A 26,872-nucleotide genomic window follows, 5' to 3' on the forward strand; every position below is an offset into this window, starting at 1 on the left:
AGGTTTATTGAAGTCTAAAGTGGTAGCAGTTTCAACAGTGGGACAGTGGAACAACTTTATGAAGCAAATGTATATAGAATTAAAAGACAGAATCAGAAATGTAAAGAAATCTAAAGTTTAATCCTAATATTTACTGTTGCTTAATGGACAATGGTAGTTGTAAAAGTAAATCATAATAAAATCAACAAGTGGCTTGATTTCCATTCCTAGGCATGGACACTCAGTTTACTGTTGAAAATGTCAATGAATAGTACAAAATAAAGACACATAATTGCTCAAACTACTTTACGTTCAATTAACATCAAGCTCAGCATATCAACACATCATATACCTGAATGTGTATGTTTAAAAAAGAGAACTGGCAAAAGCCCTAAGGAGAAAAAGACACATAAACACAGAACAGAAAGTGGTGCGTGAATAACACTTGGCAGTCATATTCTAGTGAGTTAGAAATCTTCCTTGGGAGGAAGACGGCTGGGAGGTGTTACAATCTTGGGGGTCATACCAGAGTATCCCTGCCATTACTGCACTGGGGGGAAGGGGGTGTGGTGGGGTTTCACTTGACCGTCAGGATAGAGGTGTCGTGGATGGACTCCATGACCGCAGCAAGCCTGCTGCACAGGTCGTGTGGCGAGTTGGGCCGGACCTTAGGTGGCTCCTTCAGGACGATCATCTCCGCAGAGCAGTCCAACATCCTGGGCAGGAATTCACCCAGCTTCTCCTGAAGGACATCTTCAGAGGCAGAACCGAACATGAAAGAAAAGAAACACAAACCACCACTTATGCAGTTCTGTTGTGTCTGGTTGCTGTTTTTTCCTTTGTTTTCCACATACTCCACCATACTCACATGGCAAAACATGAGTAGCAGAAGGTTAACACAAGGTTTTTTTTGCACCAGTCCCTGAGACCAAAGTGACCTTCTTACTCAGTTTTTGCTACACATTTTCTTGGACAATTCCCATATACAAGTGCCTTAGCATAGCATCCACTGTAGATATTAGAGCCCGACCGATATAGGATTTTTAAGACCGATACCGATTTTTTAGGATTTGAGGATTTAAAAATCCTCAAATATAATGATATATCGGCCCATATATAAATATATATATATATATATATATTTTTTTTTTTTTCAGAAACACATAACATAAACAAAGATTTTCCCTAACATTTGTTATGTGTAGTTATTTAAGAGTCCTCACCAAGATAACATGACATGATGCAGTTTAAAACTAAACTTGTTTTATTATCATAAATAGTACTTTGAATAAAAGTACAACAAAACATATTAAAGTTTTGATAAATAAGAGTCAAATGTATAAAAATATTTTTTTTGTCATTTAATAATTATTACCTTACACCTAATCTGTCACAATGACAACTTTCAATGTAACATATTTATCCCTTTACCAGCACTCTTTTAATTCTATCCAATGCAAGGTATGAGAAACCATTTTTCAACCACCATTTGGCGCCGTCTAAAACATGCCATCTTAAACTATGCAGTAAACCTAGAGTAGTGACCTAGAGTAAAGGCTGCTGTTAAATGCATCTAATACTACATGACTGTCTGCAATGAGGACTTGCAACTTTGGGATTTCAATTCAATTCAATTTTATTTGTCGCACTTTTTACAACACAGGTTGTCACAAAGCAGCTTTACTTTGTTACACTGTTCCCAGGCCCGAGACCCCCTGATTTCACGCTACACGTTTGAAAGAGAAGCTAGATAACTTTGTTTGGCTACCAAGCCATGTTAGATACTTGTTCAGCTCACGTTTATTTACGCGCCCCCTCTGGTTTAATAATTTCCAATGCACCGACTGTAACTACAGACATGCGAGTTGCAGTATACATTTACCATTGCTTCATTTAGGCAGAATAAGTTAAACGCTATGGTTTATCCGCTCATTAACATTAGGAGTCTTCCACTGATAAACATGGCATTAGCTAGTTCTGTGGGTAACCTAATTTGGCAATGGACAGTGTTATAAGCCGCTGTAAGCGATGTTGCTAGAGAATTTTTAGAAGTGACGAGGGAGAAATGATAGGACCGTTGTCTGTTTACTCGCTAGAACTGCCACACTGTTTCATAAATAAACCTACAATCAAGTCTGTCAACATCTTAGCCTACACCACTCAACTACCGTAACGTTAAACTTAATTTTGATGTCTGACTGACGGTACCGGCTTTCACGTTACTGCAGCAAAACCAGCCATGGCTGACATGAATGTTGTCAGGCTTATATAGGCTAAAGGGAGAAATGATGGGGGATATTTATTATTATTTAAGTAATGTATTTCACGTGAAAATTATCAACTTACCATGAACACAGATGATCTCCGTCGTGGGCTACTCTGCTCGACTCTGCTTGCGCAACAGGTGTAGCCTGCGTTGTGCATTTAACTAGATGTTACGTGGGTCAGCGAGTGAGTTTCGAACCTGGGTTCTAACCGCTCACTGCCAACACCTTACAGGCAGGGTCGTTGCCAGTTGAGCTAAAGGCAAACTGCCCCTAGCCTATCGGCAACAACGCTAGTTAACCAGATATCAGGCAGCGATGTAACTGCTGCAACCACTCGGCTACCTGCTACCCGCTACCCCACAGGCTTCACGCAGGGCTCACACGAACTACTCACTTCAGCTCTGCCACACTTGGGTCAGCTGATTGTTGTGATGTGTGGCATTCCTAACACGTGTGTTGCCAACAGTGGAGTTGCAGTGTGCCCTCTGGTGGACAAACTACGCAACGACAACACTCATAATGCTCGTCTTCGTCACCTTCGTTTCTTTTTAAATTTTCATTTATCAGCCGTTATAAACGCCGATTCCGATCTACCTGCATTTAGCTCATATCAGCCGATAATTATCGATCCGGCTCTAGTAGACATTTACATTTACATTTATTTATTTAGCAGACATTGTCCATTTGTACACCTTCATCTTTGCGACACAATGACAACATGGTGATCTTTGATTCCAAAGTGCAGTTCTTTAAACTAAACAACACACCGCCACCTTTTATGACTAACAAATGACAATTTTAAAAAATGTGTGGGAACCAAGTAAATGCAATTAATCCTGATCTGCAGAAACCTCACAGAGAGCTTGTTATGGTGCTCAGATAGACACTGACGACTGGCCCTGACCCCTGACTCACCACCCATGTCCTGGCCCAAGTAGGAGCACCAGCGGCTCCTCATCACCTCGATGGCATCCAGGTCATCCTGGCTGACGTCGTCCTGGATCATGAGGTGCATGCAGGGGATGACCGTGTCGTTCATGATGCTCACTCCCTCCTCCACGTCGCTCTCCTCCCCGCTCTTGAACAGCGTCGCCGCATTCTCGTTCAGCTCCTGGGCCCGAGACACCACAAGGGGACAGACATGCCACACGGTTTGGAGGGCCTGCTGATCGCTGTCGATGTGCTCTTGGGCACATTTGCTCTGCATTAACTCAAACTCAGGTTCAGGTCAAACTAAAGTGGTACACGATAATCACCACTTTACAGAGACATCTTAGCCTGCAAGATCCCTGCATGGGGTGGAGAATACTGGTCAAAATCTTTCCATTCATGCATAGCTGGCACAGCGTAGGGCGGCATAGTAGTAGTGTAGCATAGTTGTGGAGTTTTCTTTCATATGCACATAAGTGGTTAATAATTCTGTGAAGTGTGTGTATGTGTTATAGCGCCCCTAGCGGCGATGTTCCCGGGGGGTTTATAGTACTGTATAACTCTGTTGTTGCTCACTCGCGTTTGACCGGCGAAGCTGAGCTGTTGACTACCTAACAGGCTACAACTATAGCTACAGCTAACAAACTACAGCTAACAAACTACAACTATTACTACTGCTAACTACTATCTTTTCTAACTTCTGTAACCCTGCTCATGTGTGGATTGTAGAATAAACGTGAAAAAGGACAGAAGATGTGTGGTGCTTGTGAACGCTGTTGAGTGGTCGCTGTCTTCGTCGGTCGAACGACCCCGTGCGGTGGGAGTTGAGGCAGGTTAAAGCGAGTAACCCGCTATAACCGTACAATAGTGGTTAAGGAGCAGGACTCGTAACCGAAAGGTTGCCGGTTCGATCCCCGCTGGGACACTGCTGCTGTACCCTTGGGCAAGGTACTTAACCCACAATTGCCTCAGTAAAAATATCCAGCTGTATAAATGGATAACATTGTAAAGAACTGTAACCTATGTAAGTCGCTTTGGATAAAAGCGTCTGCTAAATGAATAAATGTAAATGTGTATTTGCTATTGAAGTGGCACTCACCGTCAGACATTTCCTCCTATAAAGTGCGATTAGTGACTGATCAACGCCTTTCTTCTCCCCAGTCTTCAGCAGTTCCATGTTATTCTGGTAAGCGTAGGCCAGGTAGTTCAGTGCTTCCCTTACTCTGTGAAAAGACAAGAACTTGTTAAATGACAGGCCGTTCATTCACAGTGATACTGACAGAGGGTGTCTCTACTGATGGGTCCGGTGAAGGTTCACATACTTTCCATTCTGGTACTGCTCCAGGCCCGTCAGCACGTACAAGAACACGGTCCGAAACAGGCCATAATCCTCATGCCATTTCTATCAAAACAAGAATCAGCATGACAGTCACAAGCAGCCACAAGCACCAATGAGAAATTGAACAGAAGAGTCACTCAACTATTATTTTGCAGAGAGCTTCACCATGCAAGAGGATATAAATATGCATAGTTAAATTTTCTACCTTGAATGTATTATAATTGTATTGAATTGACAATGAAGTTCTGGAAAATTTATAGTAGCAATATAATTACACCCACAGGCAACAACTGCATATACCCTAGGTTACCTTGTGAAATAAGAAATAAGTGAATCAAACAGCCCCAGGACACTACATGTGTACACTACTATATATAAATGTAACACAATAAAATGATGGGAACCACACTATAAAATGATATTGAAAAAGAGAACAGCAACAAAACTGGTTCCAGGTATACCTATAAGCTAAGAAGGGAGACTTGATAGGTAAGCCTGGATTTGGTCAAAACTGCAACACCATCTTGGAAAAAGAACGCAGTATGTACATTATGTCCATACATTACGTCCAACTTTATTCAATCAAATCAGATTTATCCTCATGAGGATCATCTGCACTCAACAAGGTGAAGCCAATTTGTTCTGTCTGTGAGATCCCAATCAGGGCCAGCAAATGACACACCCTTTTTCAGAATGGCCCAAAGGTCAGTCCACACTCAAAGCGAACACCTCCCTGACTGAGCCAATCTGGACCACCAGGAACTGTTTTCAGGGGCAAGTGACAGCTTCTGTCCAAAAAATATTCTTGACTGCCTCCAACTTTAACTGTTTTAACTCCATGACAAAATGCATCACATACTCATTAAAATAAAAATCTCAAAGACTAAATAATAGAATGTCATAATGACGGGTTATGCAGTATTACAGGAATAAAGCACGAATGAAAATTAATGTAATGTAAAATGTAAATGTATGTAAATGTAAAAAAATGTTTTTTTTTTCTTTTCGTCAGTATCAGTATTTTGGGTGTATAATATGCATAATTCTTTTGATGTAGAAAAGCTCAGAAAAGTCATTAAACTGCACTTTAATTAAGATGACACAGCGTTTCTGATTCCGAATCATGGCCCTATCTATTTAGTCTCAACAAACGAGACTCAAGGGGGATTTGATTGAGGTCTTTAAATTTTTAAAATGAATTAATAAATTGGACTATAGAGGCTATGTCAAGCAAAGTAATGTGAGCAGAGAGCAAGAAGACATTGGTGGAAATGACTTCAATATCACTCTGACATTACAAAGTACTTTTTTAAGCAAAGGGTTGTTAATATATAATGACCTCCCAGGTTTTGTGGTGGAAGTGGAGGCCCTTAGAGTTTTCAAGACCAGGCTTGACACAGCGCTAGGTACACTGTAACCTACAGGTGAAGTGGAAAGCTTAAATGGGCTTATGTAAGCATCAGTTGATAATGTAAAGAGTACTATTAATGAACCCCAGAAGGAAAAAGGGGAGAGCTGGCTTACCATATACTCCTCCATATCCATGTCCTCTGGTTTAATTAAGCGGAGCTTGGCCCGAGCTTCTCTCATGATACTGATTGACCTGAAAGAGGAAGACTAAGAGTGGGCTGGGATCCAGGTGATACTATGAAAAAGAGCACCATTTTGCCTCTTTGTCTCTGAATGAATCCTTTGATGGCCAGTATCACACAGTCCTGATACAGTGCATGTCAGGAAACATCACTTCCAATGCAGTGATTGGGGAGGAAAAAAGCAGCTCTTGCACACACGCATATACCCAAACAACCAAACACCCAAACACATCTACACTCTTAGGAGATATTTAACTTTTTTGTTAGTGTTCTGCTGAAATTGTTTCACCAGAGAACATTCCATGAAAGGTAGAATCTTTATCAAGTTGGAAAAAATGTAACTTTAATTGTCTCCCTAGGTATAAGAATGTAATAGAACTGACATAAAAATGAACTCCACATATATTTCCATCGGTCAGAGGAAATGTGGGAGGGCACATGCCTGTCATCATAACTGAGGTTGCGGTCTGCAAATTGCTCCAGAAGAGTCCTTTCTATGACCCGGTTAGGAGCGTGGTTCTGGAAGAAGTAGACCAGAACGTGCTGGAGACGGGGGTCCTGCTGGGGGGTGGTCTCCTCCTGGGACAGCTGGTAGAGGCGGGAGTACTCTTCGTGGAAGGCCTGCCGAAAACATTGTCACACTCAAGACTGAGGGTGGCATAAATAGAGCAGAAAGAAGGGGGCAGGTGCAGTTCTGTTTTTGTCCACCCTCTTTGGTTAACATAATCACCACATGCTTATCCAATCACTGCTGCAGTGCATGATCAAATTACCCATATTTTTAGGCTTAGCAAGTTAGTGAGCGCACCAGCTGTATGGTCCTATTTAATTAATGATCAGCAGTTTAGTAGTACTGTACCTTACAAGTGTCATTCTAAAGTGTGATTCAGAAATTGAAATTAACTGATTATCTTCCAGGAAAAAAGTCAATACCTATTTCTAAATGAAATGCTCAAGCGCTTCACTGGACTACCAAATGCAGCTGATGGCTCTGATTAATTAAAACTTGGCACATATATCGCTGCACTCCCCATAGACCAGCCTAGTACAGCCTTTCAAATGTGAATGAATTATACACCACTTGAAATGCTTCACTAGTGCTTTTGGTTCTGTTTTTCAAAAGTATAATGATGCTCTTGCAAACACACTGTGACGGAAACCTTTATGAGTCCTGCCTCTGGCCCTTCTTTGTCGAAAGCCTGTCTGGCTTTGGCGATGGCCATGATGATTCCCTGCATGGCTGGCGTGAGCATCATCTGCCACAAGGACACCCAGAGAAGGTCAGAGAGATGAATACCAAGAGAAAAAGAGAAATTTACCTTCAGTACAACAGCACTGCTGATAGATGAGAATCCAAAATATAGATTAAACAAACACATCACGTGTGCTTGCTTATTTTTGGGGGTATTCGATTCCTTTAATATGGCCTTTAAATAAAAGTACACAGGTAAAGAAACAAGCCAGCTCAATACAAGTAGTGAAGCTCATTTACAATACAATGAGTACACTCCCTTTCAGCACAAAAAAACCATGGTGTCTGTCTTTTGGGGTTCTGTCCTATGCATGCCATAGCTGTACCTCTTCGTTATATCCATCTGCGTCAGATCTGACCAGAATCTTCCCTACGTTGGGGATCTCCACCTCAGAGACCTGGCTCTCCGGCTGCCTGTTTCTTATCTCAGTGGGTGTATCTAAGGCCTCGACAGGTATATCTGAGTCCTCAGCAGGCGTGTCTGAGGACTCAGGAGGCATGTCCAGGGCCTCAGGGGGCGTTTCCGAGGCCTCAGGAGACATGTCCGGGGCCTCGAGAGGCGTGTCTGAGGCCTCATGAGGCATGTTCGAGGCAGCGGGGGGCGTGTCTGAGGCCTCGGGAGGTGTGTCTGAGGCCTTGAGAGGTGTGTCTGAGGCCTCGGGAGGTGTGTCTACAGCTTCAGGCTCAGGTTCTGGCTCTGTTTTTTGCCGTGGCCCCACCTCATTATCACCGCCCCTGGCTTCCACCTGCACCTCCACCTCCACCTCCACCTCCACCTCCTCCACTTCTCCTTTGGCCTCTGGTTCTGGCTCTGTCTCTGCCTCCACCTGAGGTATCTGACCCAGGAAAGGGCAGGGGATGCAGGCAAAGAGAGGGAATGGTTAAAAAAGTGAACTACTTTTCAGAAGACTTTTCCAAGGAAGCTTGATTACTCAATTTAGAAGGCTGAATTTTTACTGAGGCACTTCTGACTCAGGATATCGTGTTCAAGGGTACAACAAGTAAAATACCTCAACTGAGCTCAGTTCTACTGAGATTTGAACTGGCAGCCTCCTAGTTACAGGTAAAACCCACTTAATCCACAGTGACTCGAGAGAACCAAGATATAGCAGAAAAGAGAAAGGGGTTAATGAGATAGGAGAAATGTATAAGTTGGCATGATTAGCAGATTTTTCCCCAATATATGAATATGTTAAATATTAAAATGTCTACATATGCTATTAGTGGCCATTATTTGAAGGAATCCTACTATGATACTTGTGTTCACAATGAATACAACCTCAGTAAAGGTTAGCTAAGTAGGCTATAGTGCTCAAATGATTTGAAGCTGTTTTCCTATTAAAAGACCCACCATTCTGACCATTTCTGAAAGGAAAACAGAAAAAATATTGGGATCACTGAACTCTTTGGCCACTAGAGGCCACCTTATCCACATGTATGACAATATCTCAAGCACAAGAAACAACATTGAAAATTTTGCAATACATGCTTTTTTTCTTTGGCATGAGGTGACAAGAAAACATCAGCCAGTAGCCAAATGAACTACACAAGCGACATGTGCCCGAAAATCAATTAAACTTTTAATTTTCACGTATATTCCTATTAACATTCTGTCATTTTGCAGCTCCATTTCAAAATGCTGAAAATAATCACTTTTGCACTTGTATAACTCAAATTGGTGCGCACAATGTGAGCCAGGAAACCCACTGATCTCTCTTAAAGCCAGTGAGTCACGAACTAATTCTTGTGTGACCTCTCTCCTCCTGCTGGAGAGGAATAACAGGCTCAGGCTCTATATAAAGCCCGACCCTCTCTAAATACAGCCCCTGAAACACTGTCACCCACACCCACTACCATCAATCAGAGAATGCCAGGAATGCTCAAGAGGCCAGGAGTGTCAGGTGTCTTATCTCTTTTAGGGTGGGGGTAAGCATACCGCTACATTGTTCCATTCTATCTCTTCATTCCAGTGGGGCAAACTAGAAATGGCCATTAGCCCAAAGTAGCAACAAAAAACTCAAGTAGAAATGGTATTTGTACTGTGAGTGGGCAGCAGTGTGTCATGGTGGAATTTCAAAAGACATTGATAAATGGCAGATAAAGCACTGCTGCAGTACTTTGCAAAGTACTTCACCTGAATTGCTTCAGTAAACATCCAGTTGTGTAAATTGTTACTTTATTGATAAACTGTATTCTGCACATGCATAACTCAATGGGTATGTGCAACATGACCTGTGACCACTGTGACTCTTTGATCTGTCTGCACAAATGAAGTAAAAATTGTGCCTCACATATGAGTTTTATTATTAGCGCTGAGAGGCGATAACCCCTTTGTCCTGGCTTACCTGAGAGGGGACTTCCTGTGCCACATTGCTCTGGGGGCAGTTTGAGATGTCCACAATGACCTGAGCGGTTTGCTCTCTGTCAACACCAACTTGGTGTGATGGCAATGAGCAGGGTTCTGGCTGGCTGGGGGCGGGCTCTGAGGGGAAGCAGAGATGAAGATGTTGCTCTGTCAGCTGAAAACCTCCTCTCACTGGGAAGTTGCATGCATGTTATGGGCCCTTTCACAGAGGTGCTGAGGGGAGGTGACATCCAAATCTAGTTTAAACAAAATGTAAGTCACTACCTCTAGTTTTGGATTTCCAGCTCCCATGAGAACCAATGCTTGATGAGAGCACCTCTTAAATATTTGACTTGTTTCAATAGATGACCTAGAATCAGACCCCCCCCCAACCCTCTGCCCAGGTTTCTGACCTTCTGGCTCTGGTTCCAGGGCAGGAGCGGGGGCAGGATCTCTGGTGTTCTCAGTTGGGGGGGCCGCGGGTTCCTCCTGAGGGGCCCTGCAAAACTGCTCCTCCCACTCCTGCAGCTCCTGCTGGAACCAGCGGTTGTCCTCGCGGACATAGCGCTGGAGAATCGGGGGAAGGGAGTCCAGCCCCTGCAAGACGTGTCCCGTCTCATCATCTATGTCTTCTGGGTACATGTGGAGAGGAGGAACATTAGAGGATTACCACACCAAGCCACATTAAGTCTGCAATGCTCATGAAAAAATGAAATGTTTAAATAGGTGAGTTGTAAACATCATTCATATTTTCTCACATATTATACTAATGATCCAAACTAGACAGTAACTCTAAATCAGTTCATTTTTAACTCTTTGCAGTTAATTTGTGTCAATTTCAAGCTCATATTGGGTTAAAATTGATATGGAAACTCATATATAACCATCATTGTTAGAGAACAGCTCTAGATGCTGTTTAATAAAATGCAGTGGTTGCAGATAAACGGTCAGTTCTTAACTGAGAATATTTTATGACCTCATTTCTGCATCGAGTATTTATCAAAGATGGAGATTCATAAAGACTGTAGGAAAAGACGGACCTGTGATGAGGTGTGGCAGCTTATCATCAATGTACATGAGACAGTAGGCGCTGGCATTTGTCATGCCACCATACGAGTCCCTCTCCAGCTCCTCCCAGGATGACTCGGTGACCGAAATGTCATTGTACTTGAGCCAGCGCCTGTGGGAGTGGTCAAAGATGTAGGCCCAGTAATGGCCCGCTGACGCCTGGCCTTCGTGGACGAGGACTGCGTGCAGCCTGTAAGGCACCTGTGAGACACAGCTGAATCAATCATCCACTTTGCATCCCTCAGTATCTGTATATGTGCATGTTGTTGTGCACTGTGTTACGGTGAATATGCTGGAAAGCAATGATATTTGGTTGGCTAATCAATGTAACAGGGTGCCCTATCATACCAATGTCAGGAAAAACTGAATGTTTTATTATTTTTTTTAAAGCTGTTTATAGGATCTCCTGCCCTGTGAGAGAAGCAATAGCAGCAGGCACCAAGATCTCTGGGGAAGTGTTGGCCATGACCTGACCAGAAGGAAGGGGTTACCTGGCACAGAGTGCCCTCAGCATACATGCTCTCCAGTGTCTGGCTCACCCTCTCGATGTTGCTCTTGAGTTCTGAACACATGTAAGGGGGAAAGAGCTTGAGTCACAGGGGGGATCTGGAAGTCATTCAAAACTATGAGGTCCAAATGTAATAACTACCAAAGCTGGAACTAATGGAACTGTAGCAGTCTGCTCTTGTATAAAAACTAAAAACCCAGCAGTTTAGTTAGGGACATGGCAGAAACGGATATATATGAATACAGATTTCATCCATCCATCCATCCATCCATCCATCCACTGTTAACAGCCACACTGCAGAGAGGGTTGGGGGTGAATCTGGGAGCAGGGGGCACAGGGCACAAGGAGGGACACCCAGAATAGGACACCACTCCATGTATCATTCTCAGACAGAACCTACACAGAGGAGAACATAAACTCTTCATATATTCAAACCCAGAACCCTGCAGCTGTGAGGCCATGTCATTACTCACTGTACATGTTACATTATCAAATTGCCAGAACACTGACAAATAAAACTCGCTATGCACACCTATCTTCAGAAGAAAACTGTCGTATTACACTCAAAGAGCAGAACAGACATCCGCGACCATCATAGCTTTTGAGGGCCTGACTTCAAAAAACAAAATAACTTCAAACCAGACAGAGGCAGCTGTCAACCAGAGTATCAACCAAGGGGGAGACAATAGCCATGGCAACAGGTGTACCGTTAATGTTGCTCTCCACCTCTGTCCTCCAGCGCTGCAGACAGCCCTTGACAAAGTGCAGCTCTTCCTCTGTTATACTGTGGGGTGCTGGGTATGCTGGTGGATCCATTGGAGGCCTGCACTGGGTGAAGGGCTTATATATGGGTGTCTTCTGTGCTGTGTGCTGCTGGCATCCAGAACCGCTGGATGGTCCCGCATCTGCTGGTTCTGATAGGCTAGGGAGCAAAACATCCCCTTACAAACTGCCAAGGCTGTGTATGGAACTTAACCCTTTCGCGTATATGATCACACCGGTGTGATTAGCCATTTTGCACATATGGTAAAACCGGTGTGATTAGAACACTAGATCACTAAAAATTCTAGCTAATTTTAGCTTTGAGGAAACAGCGATTTAACGTTAAAAAAATATTGCAAATGCGGCGGTGAAAACTAAGAGAAGCTTAATAATGCTAATGAAACATAACAAATCATGTATCGTAACACGCGCGCTACACAGCATAAAATAAGTTACGTGTGAAAGGGTTAAATAGGCCTCTAGGGCTGTGTGGAGCAGTAGCAACAGTTTCCATAAAGGGTAGTACAAACTATGTCAACAATATGACTTCAATTAAACCATTTGCCAAAAAAAAACAAGTTAATGTATGTGATGTGAAATTTTGAGTTGATGACCATCAACAGAAATGTTTATTATGTGCCAACTGAAAAATGAAAAGTGACACATCAAAGTTGGTTGATTTAACATGAAATGACCCTGTTGGGAGACTTTTTGACCATCCTACGGTGCTAAAGAGTGATTTGAATGAATCATAGTGTTTTTGCCATGGAAAGCAAAGTAGTCTGATTGGTTGGTATGAGTCAGTGGTTGCCAGTGTGTGGCGGCTCTACTCATTATAGGCCTCATGAAGCCTCACTCTCCCAGCACTGCTAAGCAGCAGCAGTGAAACCAGAGCTGTCCTTACCTGGAGCCTTGATGGGTGGGGTCTGTGTGTTGCAGGGTGTCTGGGGATGCAGGGGCAGGTGACAACACTGTCCTCAAATCCTCCGCGGGCGAAACGCTCGTCGGCTTGGTGGTGGCAAACTCCAGCACATACTGTAACATGTCCGCCAGTGGGTATTTAGCCGGCCCCGAGCCATAATTCTTGTAGCTAGAATAGGAAGGAAACAAGCAATGCTGTTCATTGCTGAACTGAATTTTGCCATGAAACGTTTATCTGTTAGCTGTAACAATGAGCCCAGATGAAACCTTCATAACCACAGTAAAAAGGTTAAAATTTGTTCACATGGTTGTCAGTGCTCCCGCCCCCTAGCTGCGGTGTTTTTGTTTTTCCCTGTCCATGTGCTTTGGTTTTTCCTTGTGTTCTAGCCCTGCCCTGCTCCCCGCCCGGATCTTCACCTACCTGATTGCTCATTGCCTTCACCTGCCTGCCTGCACACCTGCTTCCCATCCCCTTGTCAGCCCTGCCCTATATCTTCCCTGCATGTCCCTGTCCTGTTGCTAGCTCGTAGCAGTGTATTTCTGACTGTTTCGTCCCCGCCGGTTTTCCCCGTCTGTTTGCTGTTTCCCTGCTGTTTTCGACCTGCCTGTTTTTCGACCTGATTGCTGCCTGCCGCTCTGCATTGTTCGCCCGATTTCTCTGCCTGCCCGTTCTTCAACCCTGCCTGTTCCAGTTTACCTGTACCTGGATTTTCCCTCAGACTGCCTCTCTGGTTTTGACCCTGCTTGTGAACTGTTTATCGATCTGCTTACGATATCATTAAATCTGCCCGGAAACCGATGCACTTGTGGTCTGCGACTGAGTCCTTGCCTGAGCCCTGACAGTGGTTGGAAATGAGAGAAATGAAAAGAATATATTTTTAACATGTCAGAATATACTGTACATCATACAGTTTATTTCAACATTTATTGTCATGCACGTGTCAGTGGAAGCGACAGCCCTCGTGTGAAGCCCTCCTTGTGTGAAGACCTGTCTGTGTAAAGTCCTGCAAGCCCACCTGCGTGAGTCCACCGAGCGAGGACACCTACAAGGTTTGTCATAAACAGAGACGTTTAACCCTTCCTTTCTTTCTCTCATTTATGCTTGCCATCAGCCAGAAATGCGTGTTTTCAACACATCCTGGTTGTTCTAGACAAATGCAGCTCTCGTGTCATTAACAGGAGGAAACGCAATCCAGACAGACGCCTCAGGTGCACCCCCTCTGCTTCTAAGTTGGCCTCTGGAACTGCCAGTCCACGGTCAACAAAGCTGACTTCATCCCTGCCTTTGCTACCCAGTCCTCCCTCCAACTCTTGGCTCTGACCGAGACCTGGATCCATCCAGAGAATACAGCAACTCCAGCAGCTCTCTCCACCAATTTCCTTCCCCCACACTCCTCGCTCAACTGGGTGGAGTGGTGGAACAGGTTTGCTGATTTCCAACACCTGGAAATTCACTCCTCTCCCTTCTCTATGAAACAGCGCCTCCATTGAATACCACACATTATTACTGAACCTGTTAAGATGTATTTTGTTGACATTCACCGTCCTCCAGGTCAGCTGGGTAACTTCACTGAAGAGCTGGACGTGCTACTGTCCTCTGTCCCTGAAGATGGCAGCCCGTTTGTGATCCTTGGTGACCTGAACACCACCTCAACAAACCTCAACCTGAAACGTGTCTGCACTCCAGTGACCCACAAAGCAGGAAACCAGCTGGACGCCATCCTGACACGTAACTGTGACACTGACAACCTCGTCACTCCGCTACACATATCTGATCACTACTTCGATCAGTTCATATTGTGTCTCCCTCCATCTCCACCATCCTACCCTCCTCCTGGTTCCTTTCACCACAACCTCCGTTCCCTCTCACCCACTCACTTTTCCTCCATGATCACTGCCTCTCTGCCCTCGCCCAGCCCCTTCTCCTCACTAAATGTAGATGACGCCACTGACACTCTCTGCTCCACCCTAACCATCTGTCTCGACAGCATCTGCCCTCTCTCCTCCAGGCCTGGCTTTCTGAGGTTCTCCGCGACCATCGGACCAAGCTCAGGGCAGCCAAGAGGAAATGGCGCAAATCCAGGGACCCCCGCTGATCTGACTAAGTATCAATCTCTCCTTTCCTCTTTCTCCTCACATATCTCTACTGCTAAGGCTGCTTACCACCAGGACAAAATCAACAGCATCTCAGACACCCGTAAACTATTCACAATGCTTGACACTCTCCTGTGCCCTCTGCCACCTCCACCCCACACCTCTCTGATTGCTGATGACATCGCCACTTTTTTCACTGGAAAGGTGGAGGCCTCCACTCCACACATTCACACCCAGCCTCCACCCACATGCAACGCTACTGTTCACATTCTCTCCTATCTCTGAGGCTATTGTCTCTAAACTGCTCCTCTCCAACCGACCCACCACCTGCGCTCTGGACCCAATCCCCTCCCATCTTCTAAAGGCTATCTCTCTCACACTCTTACCTGCACTCGCTCACATTATTAACACATCACCCACCACTGGCACTTTCCCCGCCACATTTAAGCAGGCTAGGGTAACCCCACTAAAAAAATCCCCACTAAAATCTATGCTTAGCCCCTCCCAAATAGAAAACTACAGACCTGTCTCTCTCCTCCTGTTGTAAACCGCTTGAAAAAGCTGTTTTCACCCAGGTCTCTGCTTTTCTCTTCCAGAATGACTTGTTGGACACGAATCAGTCGGGATTCAAAACCAGCCACTTCACTGAAACGGCCCTCCTGTCTGTTGTCGACACCTTGCCGGCGGCGAGAGCTGCCTCCATGCCGTTGGTCCTCATCCTACTAGACCTGTCCGCCACATTTGACACAGTGAACCACCAGATCCTCCTGTCCACCCTTGCTGAACTGGGCATCACCGGCACTGCACTTCGCTGGTTTGAGTCCTGCCTTACAGACAGATCCTTCAGGGTATCCTGGAGGGGTGGGGAGTCCAAGTCCCAACGGCTAAACACTGGCTAAACACTGGGGTGCCCCTACACTTCTCTCTATACACAACCGCACTGGGTCAGATCATCCAGGCGCATGGTTTCTCCTACCACTGCTATGCCGATGACATCCAGTTCTACCTCTCGCACCTCTGTGACCTCACTGTCTCAGCGCGGATCTCTGCCTGTCTTTCAGATATCTCAGCCTGGATGAAGGAGCGCCACCTTGAATTCAGCATATCCAAGACTGAGCTCCTAGTCATCCCAGCCAGCCTGTTGATCCAGCACGACATCACCATTCAGCTAGGCTCAACGACACTGACTGCGTCCAGGGCTGCTAGTGATTGATGACCAGCTAAAATTTACTGACCACATTGCTATGACTACAAGATCATGCAGATTGTGTGGTACAACATCAGGAAATGATCATCCGTAGTCCGTCATCTCAAAACTGGACTACTGCAATGATCTTTTGGTCGGCCTACCTGCATGCACTAGTAAACCTCTGCAGTTGATACAGAACGCGGCTGTAGGTCTGGTTTTCAACCAACCAAAAAGGGCTCACGTTACACCTCTCTTGGTTTCACTCCACTGGTTCCCTGTAGCTGCCCGCATCATGTTCATGGCCTTGATGCTTGCATACAGGGTGACCAACAAAACTGCACCTAAGTACCTGAACTCACTGCTGCAACCCTATGTTCAATCCCGACTGCTACGCTCTGCCAGCGAATGGCGCCTGGTGGTCCCATTGCATCGTGGGGTTAAATCACTATCCACAACTTTCTCCGCCGTTGTCCCCTGGTGGCGGAATGAACTTCCACACCTCATACATGCTGCTGAGTCCCTCTCTCTTCAAGAAAACGTCTGAAGACACAGCTCTTCTGCTCTCACCCGAGCACCTGAAACAATTCCCCCTAAAGGAACTTCTCATGACTAAAACTACCTCCTACTAAACTATAAATAAAAATAAAAAAAAAATTGTAATGGTTTAACGCACTCATTAGCTTTACCTGCTAGTTTGTACCTCAAGCAGACCATGCTCTCAGCTGAGAACTACTGTCTCATTGTGGAAATGTACACATCCTGTCCCTGTACTGTCACTATACTCACTGTATGCACTTTTGTACGTTGCTTTGGATAAAAGCGTCTGCTAATTAAATAAATGCAATGCAAATGTAAATGTACCTTGCCTGGCCAACCTTTGGAACTTTGTCATGCAGTGCTTCTAATACTGTTGACTCTATATGGTTCTTTTTGCATGTGTTGTATTGTACCTCACTTGTAGGTTGCTTTGGATGAAAGTGTCTGCCAAATGGATAAATGTAAATGTGCAATATGTTTTACGGTATGCATACATTTGCAATATATTTTATCATAAAATGAAATGTCCATTTATACACTGTATACAGTAATGCCTACATTTTGGATTTCCATTTTTTGCATTTCTCCCTCACCTCTCTAGTTTCTGCTGCAAGGCGGTGAGCTGCTCCTTCAGCCTCTTGACCTCCTCTCTCCTTCCCTGTGTCTGCTCAATGTTCTTGTGAAGGTACCTGTGTAAACAGTCCAACAAGCCAAAGGTAGCCTGCTGGGGGCTTAAATGTCCCTCATACTACCATAGAGCAAGAGAACCCCCTTAATATATATATTAGTATATACATATATACATATATATATACATCTCTATAGAATGCAAGGCTCAAAACACACTATATATATATATATATATATATATATATATATATATATATATATATATGCACACACACACTGTATGTGCATACACATGGCACGTACAGTTAAAACATACTGTTAATGTACTGTACTGTACAGCTCACCTGTCCATATATATAATTTGAGGGAACTCCAATTTTTTATGTATTTTCTCTGGTCGTCCTAAGGATTGGTTGAACTCAAACCTGGACAGTTCAAAGGTCAGTACAGGTGGTAACTTTGAGAACCATCGCTGTGAAGAGAGGAAATTCATGTTTATTTCTGTCTGATTAACCAAAAACCTTGTAGGAATATGCAGCCAACATCAATGGCTGTTGATAAAGAAGATTTACTTAATGATGTAAGTCATCATTAAGTATGAGAAAGCTCACCTCTCGACCTGAGGAAACTGTTTGATCTGAGTGCAGAGCTTCTATCTCCCCCTCCACCATGGCGCCTTCCAGACACTCGTCCAAGTTATTGAATCCATTCACTTGCAGTGGGTACTGACCAAACTGTTCAATGTTGGAGAAGGTTTTGCCTAGACAGAAACATGACACAATATGGGCAACAGCGTAGCACAGTGTCAAGGAGCAGGGCTCGCAACTGAAAGGCTGCTGGTTAGATTCCCCACTGGGACACTGCTGCTGTAGCCTTGAGCAAAGTACTTAACCCAGAATTGCCTCAGTAAATATCCAGCAGTGTAAATGCATAACATGTAAAAACTTCAACCTATATAAGTCACCCTGGATGTTGCTATGTGACAATAATGTAATGGTCTACCAACACTCACACTCTTCAATGTCTTGACAGAAGACAGAAAGACCTCTGTACAGCCTAGCCACATTGTCCTTAACATGGAATATCAAATTGAGAGTTGTATTACCCTCTTTCCTTTATTTTGCAAGATTTTTCATTTAATCAACAGCAGTGTGATGAATACATTGCTTAAACTTACTTACTTAAAACCCTGTCACTAAAGCTATGGACAAAGGACATTGTGTTGTGACTGAAAAGGAGTCAAAGTGCTCTTTTTCTTACCTTCATGAGTTCTCTCTGCCACAAATGTCCCATAAAACAGCTGCACCATTGGATTCTCTTGCTTATCGTCAGGATTACTATATATCAGATAACAGTAATACATAAATCATCATTTCATTTATAACCTTAACTGCTAAAACTGAACTCAGTAAGCTAAATAGCAAATATACATTTTAAAGATTCACTGTCAGCAAAAAATTGTATTAAGGGCAGTAAATATATGGACACGTAAGTCTGGAACAGGAGTCCATGCCATCCCTCATAATTATTCCTCCTTTTCAAATGAACAAAGTGATACTGCTGTACTTACATGCAAGTTAAATCCACAGTAACATTCATGCAGTGTCTCACTCATTCTACATTTTTATGCACATATTCACACTACTTACAATTGTAACAAGGAGAGATACAATAAACAAACTATAACAAATGAGTTCCCCATTTTTAATACTCCAGGGAAATAATCATTAATGATCTAACAACAAATACCATTATTTGGCAAACAAGTTCATTTTATCCAGTTTTCAAATTAACTACAGACAGGGTCATTACATATGATGCCATGAGTGCCAGTTTAAATTGAACATGAGTACAAGATGGTGAGAAAAGTCATATCAGGACAGTACATTTGAAAAGTGTTTTTGATTTAACAGTGACTCACTTTCCATTAGCTGCAAGCTGAAAGGCATCCTCCAGCCAGTCAAGGAGCTTGTGAGTGAACTCACTTACATCCTAGAAGAAAGGGCCACAATGAAGAGGGCCACAAGCAGAGCTCATTCTTTGTATTTATGTCCATGCCAGATGTAAAGCTGGGCTTTCCCCCCACTTTTCTTAAATATTACAACAGAAACACAACAGATGGGAAAGAAAGGGTTCATGAAGCCCAAATGATGTGTTATTAGTCACTCTCTGATTTGAACAAATCATTGTATTTTTCCATGAAGAGTCCAGTCTCTCAAGTCTCCTGATTAATTTAAAGTGAGTGACTGACGGTATATGGCAGCTCCACCCATAATGGGGTCCACAAAGACTCATTCTCCTGTCCTTAAGCAATAACTTTAATATGTGAATGAGCACTTCTGAGTTTTGTTATGAATGGATCCTTTTGCCATGTGTACATATGAATCAACTAGGCCAATTTCAATGAACCATACGGATGAAGTTGGTGCACAACTGCTGTTGATCCTGGGGTTCTGTGGTAGTGTGCTAATTTGGTTTGTTCGCTGCAAGCGGCCCGGGGCCCCAAATATTTTTTTGCAGCCCTATCATTTTCGACCACCACTGCCAGCAGAAGGCTACTGCTATAGGAACAACATATGCAATTACAACAGCAACTCCATCAACGGCAGTGAATCAACAAGATAAGCAAAGGTAAAAAGAACACCAGCATCACCAACACCAAAAACAAAAGGTAAACCAACAGAAACAGTGGCAGCAGCAATGACAGCAACATCCACATTAAAGGTATTAGAATACACTGAGCATCTACACCATTGTGTAGACCACAGCACTGTACCTGCTGGGCCTCACTGGTTCGGAAGGCATCCTTCAGGAGCTCCACAGCAGCAGAGGGGTCCACGAACCTGCGGGTGGATCCCACCATGAGGGCAAACAAACAGCGCAGCTCCTGCATGAAGGCAATGTTCCTTTTCTCCTGTGACAGATGAAAACACTCAACTCACCAACTTAGCAGAAACCTGTCCCTGTCCTGTACATACAGATCACATCCTGAATCAGCTTGCACTGGGCATTCTTCTTATTAACCACTAGTCAGAGCCTGCATTCCTCCTCCCTTCCTGTCTCCATAAAAGAGTTCTGGTTGCTGCTTAAAGAGCTCTGGAGCAGCCACCCTTATCAAATACTGCATATTTCAGGAAGTGCCTGGAATATAGATTGGTCTTTTCAAAGATTATATTAATGACCATAGAGAAACAACATCCTTACATGTTTATGTTCAACAACAGTAGAAATGACCTGTCAAAATGCAATATAATAAATCAGATATCTTATCACTCACATAACAATCATGTGCATGAGCATGTGTTCAAAAGGCAGCTTCACACTCTAGAGCCAGAGTAAAAGTACAATCAGTTCCCTCAGCTGGGAACCCTGGTCTTTAGCCTGGAGAGCTAATGGTTTTGCTTGCTGTGTCGTGCAGATGGTGAGGGCTCCAGTTAGGAATCCACAGCTGACATGCACTATTACACTGGTGCCACAGCTCACATAATGAAACAGATACCTGTCAGTTGCCTGGGGCTACTGAGGAGAGTTAAGAGGGGGAGGGTGGAGCAGTTCAGTAACTTGAGAGAAAACATGAGTGTCAACAACTGAAGGTGACGTCAACTTCTAGAGCAAGAACAGAAGAAAACTTACCTGGGGACCTATCTAGCTTAGGAAGCTAATGATATCTCTTGTACCAATACACACACATATTCTCCCAGTAACCAATATGGCCTTCCTACTGAAACACCCCTCGCACCAGCTGTATGTCCCCAGCCCACCCTGTCCCACTTACCGAGTGATTCTTGCATTTCTCCAGCACACTCTCAGAGAGACAGTAGTTGAGCACCAGTCTGCGGAACACCGGCAGGTGGAACAAGGACTAAGACAACAGAGAGCAAAAGAAAAGCAAAAGAAAAGGTCTAGAGAGTCACACTTACAGGACTGATTTCACATGAGGCCACAATATAAGTCACATGAACAAAACCAACAAAAGCCATGTGATTTTAATAACACAGTGGTGTTTGATTGCCCAGGTCCATGTCTGCAAGATACATATACAAATAACTGCACATCTCAGAGTGCAATTCAATCAACATCTGTATTCAACCAGCCATAAAATACAAAATGTATTAAGCATTTTAAATGAAACATCCAAAAAATTGCAACTTTGAAACAAATTCAATTACCCCTTATCATGATCCTACAATACAATAGGGGCCTGTAAAAAAGAAACTGAATTGTTCTCATTTAATTAGCTAATATCAGCACATCAGCTTTTCTGGTTAAACTGACTCGTTCCAGGAAAAACAAACAACTGATCAAACAACAATGGAACAAAATGCTCTTTCTGAATATACAGTATGTAAATGTGTTGATAGACTCATAAACTCTAAAGCTTCCATAAAGTCTGCGTCCTCCACTCACTTTGTGCCATTTGATGAACTCCTAACAAAGACCTGCAGATCGATTCAGTGCGCATCTGGATGAAATAAAGACAAATGAGCATTCTCTGTTTTTCCAATCTCGCTATATAAACTGATTTCAGAAGTGCCTCCAAAGTTCACAGCTCTCTATATCAACCAAACACCACCATATTTAATTACTCCTGCAGTCTATCAATATCAATGAGGGATAAGATTACGATGAGAGGCACCCGATACTCTCCACTAAATTCAGGCTGGGATGAGCTTAATAGAATTAACATTCTCAGAGCCCATGTGAAAAAACACCTATCTCACTCTCCTGTCATTCCATATAACTGCTATTTCACTGTATGTTTGATTATATCACTATAGGTAAAAGGAAGGGCTAAGCACAGGCAAGAAACAAGGCCTAATAATACCACCTTCTAAAAGCAGACAGCTCCATTTGAGAATACATATTTGATATGATATATAATGTTTTTTTCTTAAAGCAAACCACACCAACATTTTGGTTTCCTAAAGCTCAAAGCTAAAGAACGGAGAAAACTCCAACACTCTTCACTTGAAGTACATCACATTGTCAAATAAGCAATGCAAAGTCTTGAGAGTTTGCATCTTGGAACAGTGTGAACCCGTGTGAGGTCAGTGTATATGAAGAAACAATATTGTTTTTGTTTCAGCATTAATGTATGTGACAACTCCCATTCAGAATTTGAAGCCACGACCCTCAGGGCCAAAGCCTAACCTAACTTGAAGCCAATTGATATTCTCAGACTCATTTGACATTTTGCGACTTTTCAGTGACATTTTAAGGGCAAATATACAATTTCAAGTGATCATTTCTATCATTACACTAAAGAAATTCCTTCTACACTGTGCTATACTGATAATAAAATTGCACAGTGAACCATGCGCTATGCTACCAGCAACCCTTTCTTCTTCCTCGACTTGCCATGGCCTGCTCGTCATGCACCTGTATTACAGCGCTGAACCAGCAGGTGTTTCCCACATTCCGCATTCCCACGGGGCAGCCCTCCTGGCGGATCCAGTCAGCTGGGCGGGAGCTTTCTCCCAAGACCTCACACCTCCTCCTCTTCATCTGCACGGCATTCTCCTCCGCGCTGACCTCCAAGGCCCTACTCCCACCCAAGGGGAAAGAGAAGAGAACCTTGAGATCCAGGAACAGGAAGAGGGATGTGACCTGGGGGGTTGGTCCACCAGAAACACAGCTTCTTACAGCTCGCATCTTCATGTAGTGTAGTCTTTCAGTCAAGAGGCAACAAACAAAAACAAGGACACCTCCATCTTTTTGATTCTCACAATGCAATGTAGGGTCAAACACACACATGAACCTCCTTCACTGACTCATCTGCTGTATGCCACTAGGTGCCAGCAGTACAGGGAGGTAGTTGTATACACAGGGTGCTAGCCATTTACACTGGGCACTACCTGTATACACAGCTGTAGTCACATAAGGCGCTGGCTGTATGCCATATATACTTGGTGTCAGCACATAGGGCTATATAACAGGGGTGCTAGCCGCAAACACAGGCTGCTAACTAGGGTGCTAGTTGTGTACACACGGCACTAGCTGCATACACAGGGTGCTAACTTTATGCTGTATACACAGGGTTTTAGCTTTATCACGTTTACACAGGGCACTAGCTGTATACATAGGGTGCAAGCCGTATACAGTGGGAGCTTCATACCTGTTAAGCTCTTGCTCTTCTGCTTCGGCATTCTGGGACTCCTGTAGACTGAGCTCTATGGCGGTCTGAAGGTCATCTTTATCCCCATCTGGAGTCATGTCCATAACCTCTGCAAAATAAAAAAGGAAAAGAACTGAATACCACTAATTCTACATTCCACTAATAAGCAGCTCTGAAGAGACAGAGATTAACTGAAGATAACAGTGCAAAGGCTTCATAGGCACAAAATGTAAACTAGGTGGCACAAATCTGAATCCACACAAGGAAAAGACTGCACTTGCAGGAACTGTAAGAGGCATGAAATGAAGCTGCACATCAGCTGAATTACTGAGTTTCCACACAAGCCCAGGCTTAGGAATAAATACTCAACTGGAAAAAAATGCACAGAAATTTCCTCTGCCAGAAGTTGGTAGTGGCCTCTACTCATTGATCTGGCAGGAGGGCCATATCTCTTTTAGCCCACCTACTTTTCTGTGTGACCCAGATGCCCTCCTTGCCCTCCTCAGACACAGCCCCCTCCTCAGGTGGTGTGGTCAGGAGAGCAATGGCCTGGCCCATGTCACCATGACTGGTCTGGGTTAACAGAGAAGCCCAATAAACAATAAGTATTATGGCATGAGAAACAACTTTGATTAAGAATGTCTGCTTTTGCTGATGAAAACATATTTCTCAGTTAAGCAAACAAGACAAAAGACACAACAGTTTGGCAATGATATGAAATGCTTTCCTGCATGATGCTGGGAAGAGGCCCAAGGAAGGCTAATCCTACTGCAGTGTTGTTTCTCCTTGCCTTGTGATTTTAAGATAGTGTTACTATTTTGTTTGTTTACATAACATTATGACATCTGAGATCTGGAGTAATTGAGCTGAAAGCACTGTGTGAGTAACAAAAATGAGAGGCTTTGTTTGCACGTACCTTCAGGGCCGCCTGCAGAATCTGCAGGTCCTGGATGGCGGTGATCTCTCTCAGCTGGTGGATCAGGATTTGGCTCTAAAAACCAAATAACCCAAATGAGCCTAACAGATTTCTGTTAATTAAGACATGGTTTGTGTTGACTTCTTACTGTATACACCAATAAGAACTGGAAATCATACAAGAAAAGTGTAACTGGAGAATGAACAGGTGCTTGATTTTAATTTCACAATTCTGAGATAATGTTATGTGTATATGTGCAATTACAGGAAAATTTGATTATCTGAAACGTCAATCTCACAACATATTTGTAACAACTACAGCAGTACTGGCTAAAACTCCATTTAAGATAATATAATGAAACCACATTTATAGCAACTGGGCTGTTTTGGAAAAAAAAACAACAACAACGACAACAAAACACACATGGGCCAATTAAGAGAAGCAAGGCATGTCAGAGGCTATATAAAGTCCAGCCCAAAGGAGGTGGAAATGTCACAGTCACTCAGCTGGGCCTAAAGACAGCCAGACAGACTGGACCAATGGCAGGAGACATATATGGAGAGCTGGAGTGCCCTGGTGCTCTGGTCAGGGTCTATTTTGGGCTCTGACACAGATAACGCCTGTGTTTATCATTCCCCTTGCCATGCAGCAGGAATATGAGAGTGACACAAGCAAGGGACACTTCTCAGAAACCAACTCTACAGTACACTCACCCTTTGGCACAGATTAGGAGAAATTAAGCAGCAAAAAGTGGACCGCAAGTGAAAGAATAACTTTGGTGAACAAACAACAAGGTTGCTGAACAGCAAATGACATACTGCAGTGAGCTAATTCACAGTTAGTCAACTTTACTGAATATTGTCTGCATGGAACTTTTTTCTGAGCTGCAGACAGGCAAAGCTTGAAATGTCTTCTGCACAGACACAAGTGTTAATTAACATCTAATACACTGTGTATGTTTTAAACTAACAATGTTGTTACAGTAGCTCACATTGGTGCTAGTTTTTTTATTATTGAAATGGGAAGTCTGGATGTTTTCTTGTTCTGTAGCTTAACACACAAAACAAAGCAATCCATTGTATTAATGACAAAAAAAAAACAAAAAAAAAACAAATCTAGGAAAGACCTGAAATGAAGCTTATATTAACTAAATATTCCTGGCTTCTGACAAAAAGTATCGTTTTATACTTCCATGACACACGCAAAAGGTTTATAGCAGATATTACTGTGGTATCACTATCTGTATACAGACGTCCAGTGATATTCACCGCGTCACAACACGACATTCCATAACAGTAATAACTCCTCCACTACAACTCATGTGTTTCTTCTGGTAATATAATACCATTTACAAGCTGCTTTTCAAATAGACAGGGCTGAGATGGAGTTAATGATTGTCATGTAAACGATTGACTGAATGCCAAAATGCAGCTGAAATAATATGGCCTGCCGTAAGTATCACGGGAACTCTCAGAATTAGAATCAAATGAGTCTGGCCTGTTCACGCTACCAGATTTCTCTAACCAATGCGTGACGGGCGTGTAATGGTAAACCTAGGAACCATAAATCATCTAGCTGTTCCTGTGGTCTCCTGGCTGGGACAGGTGCTATCTGGCTGACATTTGGGGCACTGTTCTACGTACACGTACATAAAGTTACAGTATGAAGCAAGGATTAACAATGTTTAATGTAGTTAAAGGACATCAACTTCACGCAGTTGAGACATCAGCTACCTCAGCAAATTTGTATATTTTAACCTGCTACCTTTCGCAGTATCTAGGTTATACTGCATTGGAAATGAACTGGTATTAGGAAGACTGAGGCTTTGATACCAACTTTGACAATATGTAATGATTAAACATAGTCGTTTAGAGTGTCTGATACCAACTATTTAGAACTACTAATGAAGTTTTTCCACTATTGCCCCATGCATAAGGACAACTTTTTTTAACACACTGGCTTGAAACATTTTGGTGTTGTCGAGGAACTCACACTGCTTTCTTAATTTGCTCACCGGATCTGCAGAGGTCTCCCCATGTTCACACTGTTGTTCAACTCTCATCGCTCCGGAGCGGATTTTCTCCCCCTACTTCGCAAGCTCGCCTGTTCCGCTCATCCACCTCAGACACCACAAACACACGCACCTAGCAGACGCGCACACAAGTCACCATCACACGCACCCAAAAGCGCGCACACGCGCACACACACGTCACAAACACACGTGAGCAGCAAGCGCGCTCTCCCGTTCGAAGAAAGCCAGGGTAGAAAAACTAGTGTGGTGAGGACCAGCAACATCAGCAAGGTAGCCAGCATGCCGCAATATACTATAAATCTCATCGCATTGTTGTTAGTGAACATATAACTGCACATCTGCCACCCTTTGTCTTTTTAGAGGTGTTGCAATCTTTTGCATGCCATGATGTCTTTAG

At 43.5% G+C, this 26,872-nt stretch overlaps 1 protein-coding gene across 4 annotated transcripts; it reads right to left on the minus strand.

Moving 5' to 3' along the window:
* On the minus strand, nt 1–26,517 carry usp28 (ubiquitin specific peptidase 28). 4 transcript variants are annotated; one of them, XM_036523625.1, is made up of 26 exons: nt 26,458–26,517; nt 24,444–24,518; nt 23,995–24,100; nt 23,528–23,636; nt 22,792–22,954; nt 21,188–21,274; nt 20,189–20,326; nt 19,334–19,404; nt 18,673–18,749; nt 18,024–18,172; nt 17,757–17,884; nt 17,376–17,471; nt 12,946–13,131; nt 11,987–12,201; nt 11,263–11,333; nt 10,744–10,972; nt 10,117–10,332; nt 9,705–9,841; nt 7,686–8,195; nt 7,256–7,363; nt 6,550–6,728; nt 6,040–6,118; nt 4,499–4,578; nt 4,276–4,399; nt 3,162–3,357; nt 1–732 (listed from the first exon to the last, which is right to left on the minus strand). In XM_036523625.1, exons 1-26 carry the CDS (start codon nt 26,503–26,505, stop codon nt 557–559), a joined length of 3,753 nt encoding a protein of 1,250 aa, XP_036379518.1. In that variant the 5' UTR covers nt 26,506–26,517; the 3' UTR covers nt 1–556. The 4 variants fall into 4 exon arrangements, with proteins under 4 accessions (XP_036379518.1, XP_036379519.1, XP_036379517.1 ...); XM_036523626.1 differs by having other exon boundaries at nt 7,268–7,363; nt 10,117–10,335; XM_036523624.1 differs by having other exon boundaries at nt 10,117–10,335.
* Nucleotides 26,518–26,872: the final 355 nt, after the last annotated feature.

The sequence above is a fragment of the Megalops cyprinoides genome, chromosome 3, assembly GCF_013368585.1.
Source record: "Megalops cyprinoides isolate fMegCyp1 chromosome 3, fMegCyp1.pri, whole genome shotgun sequence".
NCBI lineage: Eukaryota > Metazoa > Chordata > Actinopteri > Elopiformes > Megalopidae > Megalops > Megalops cyprinoides.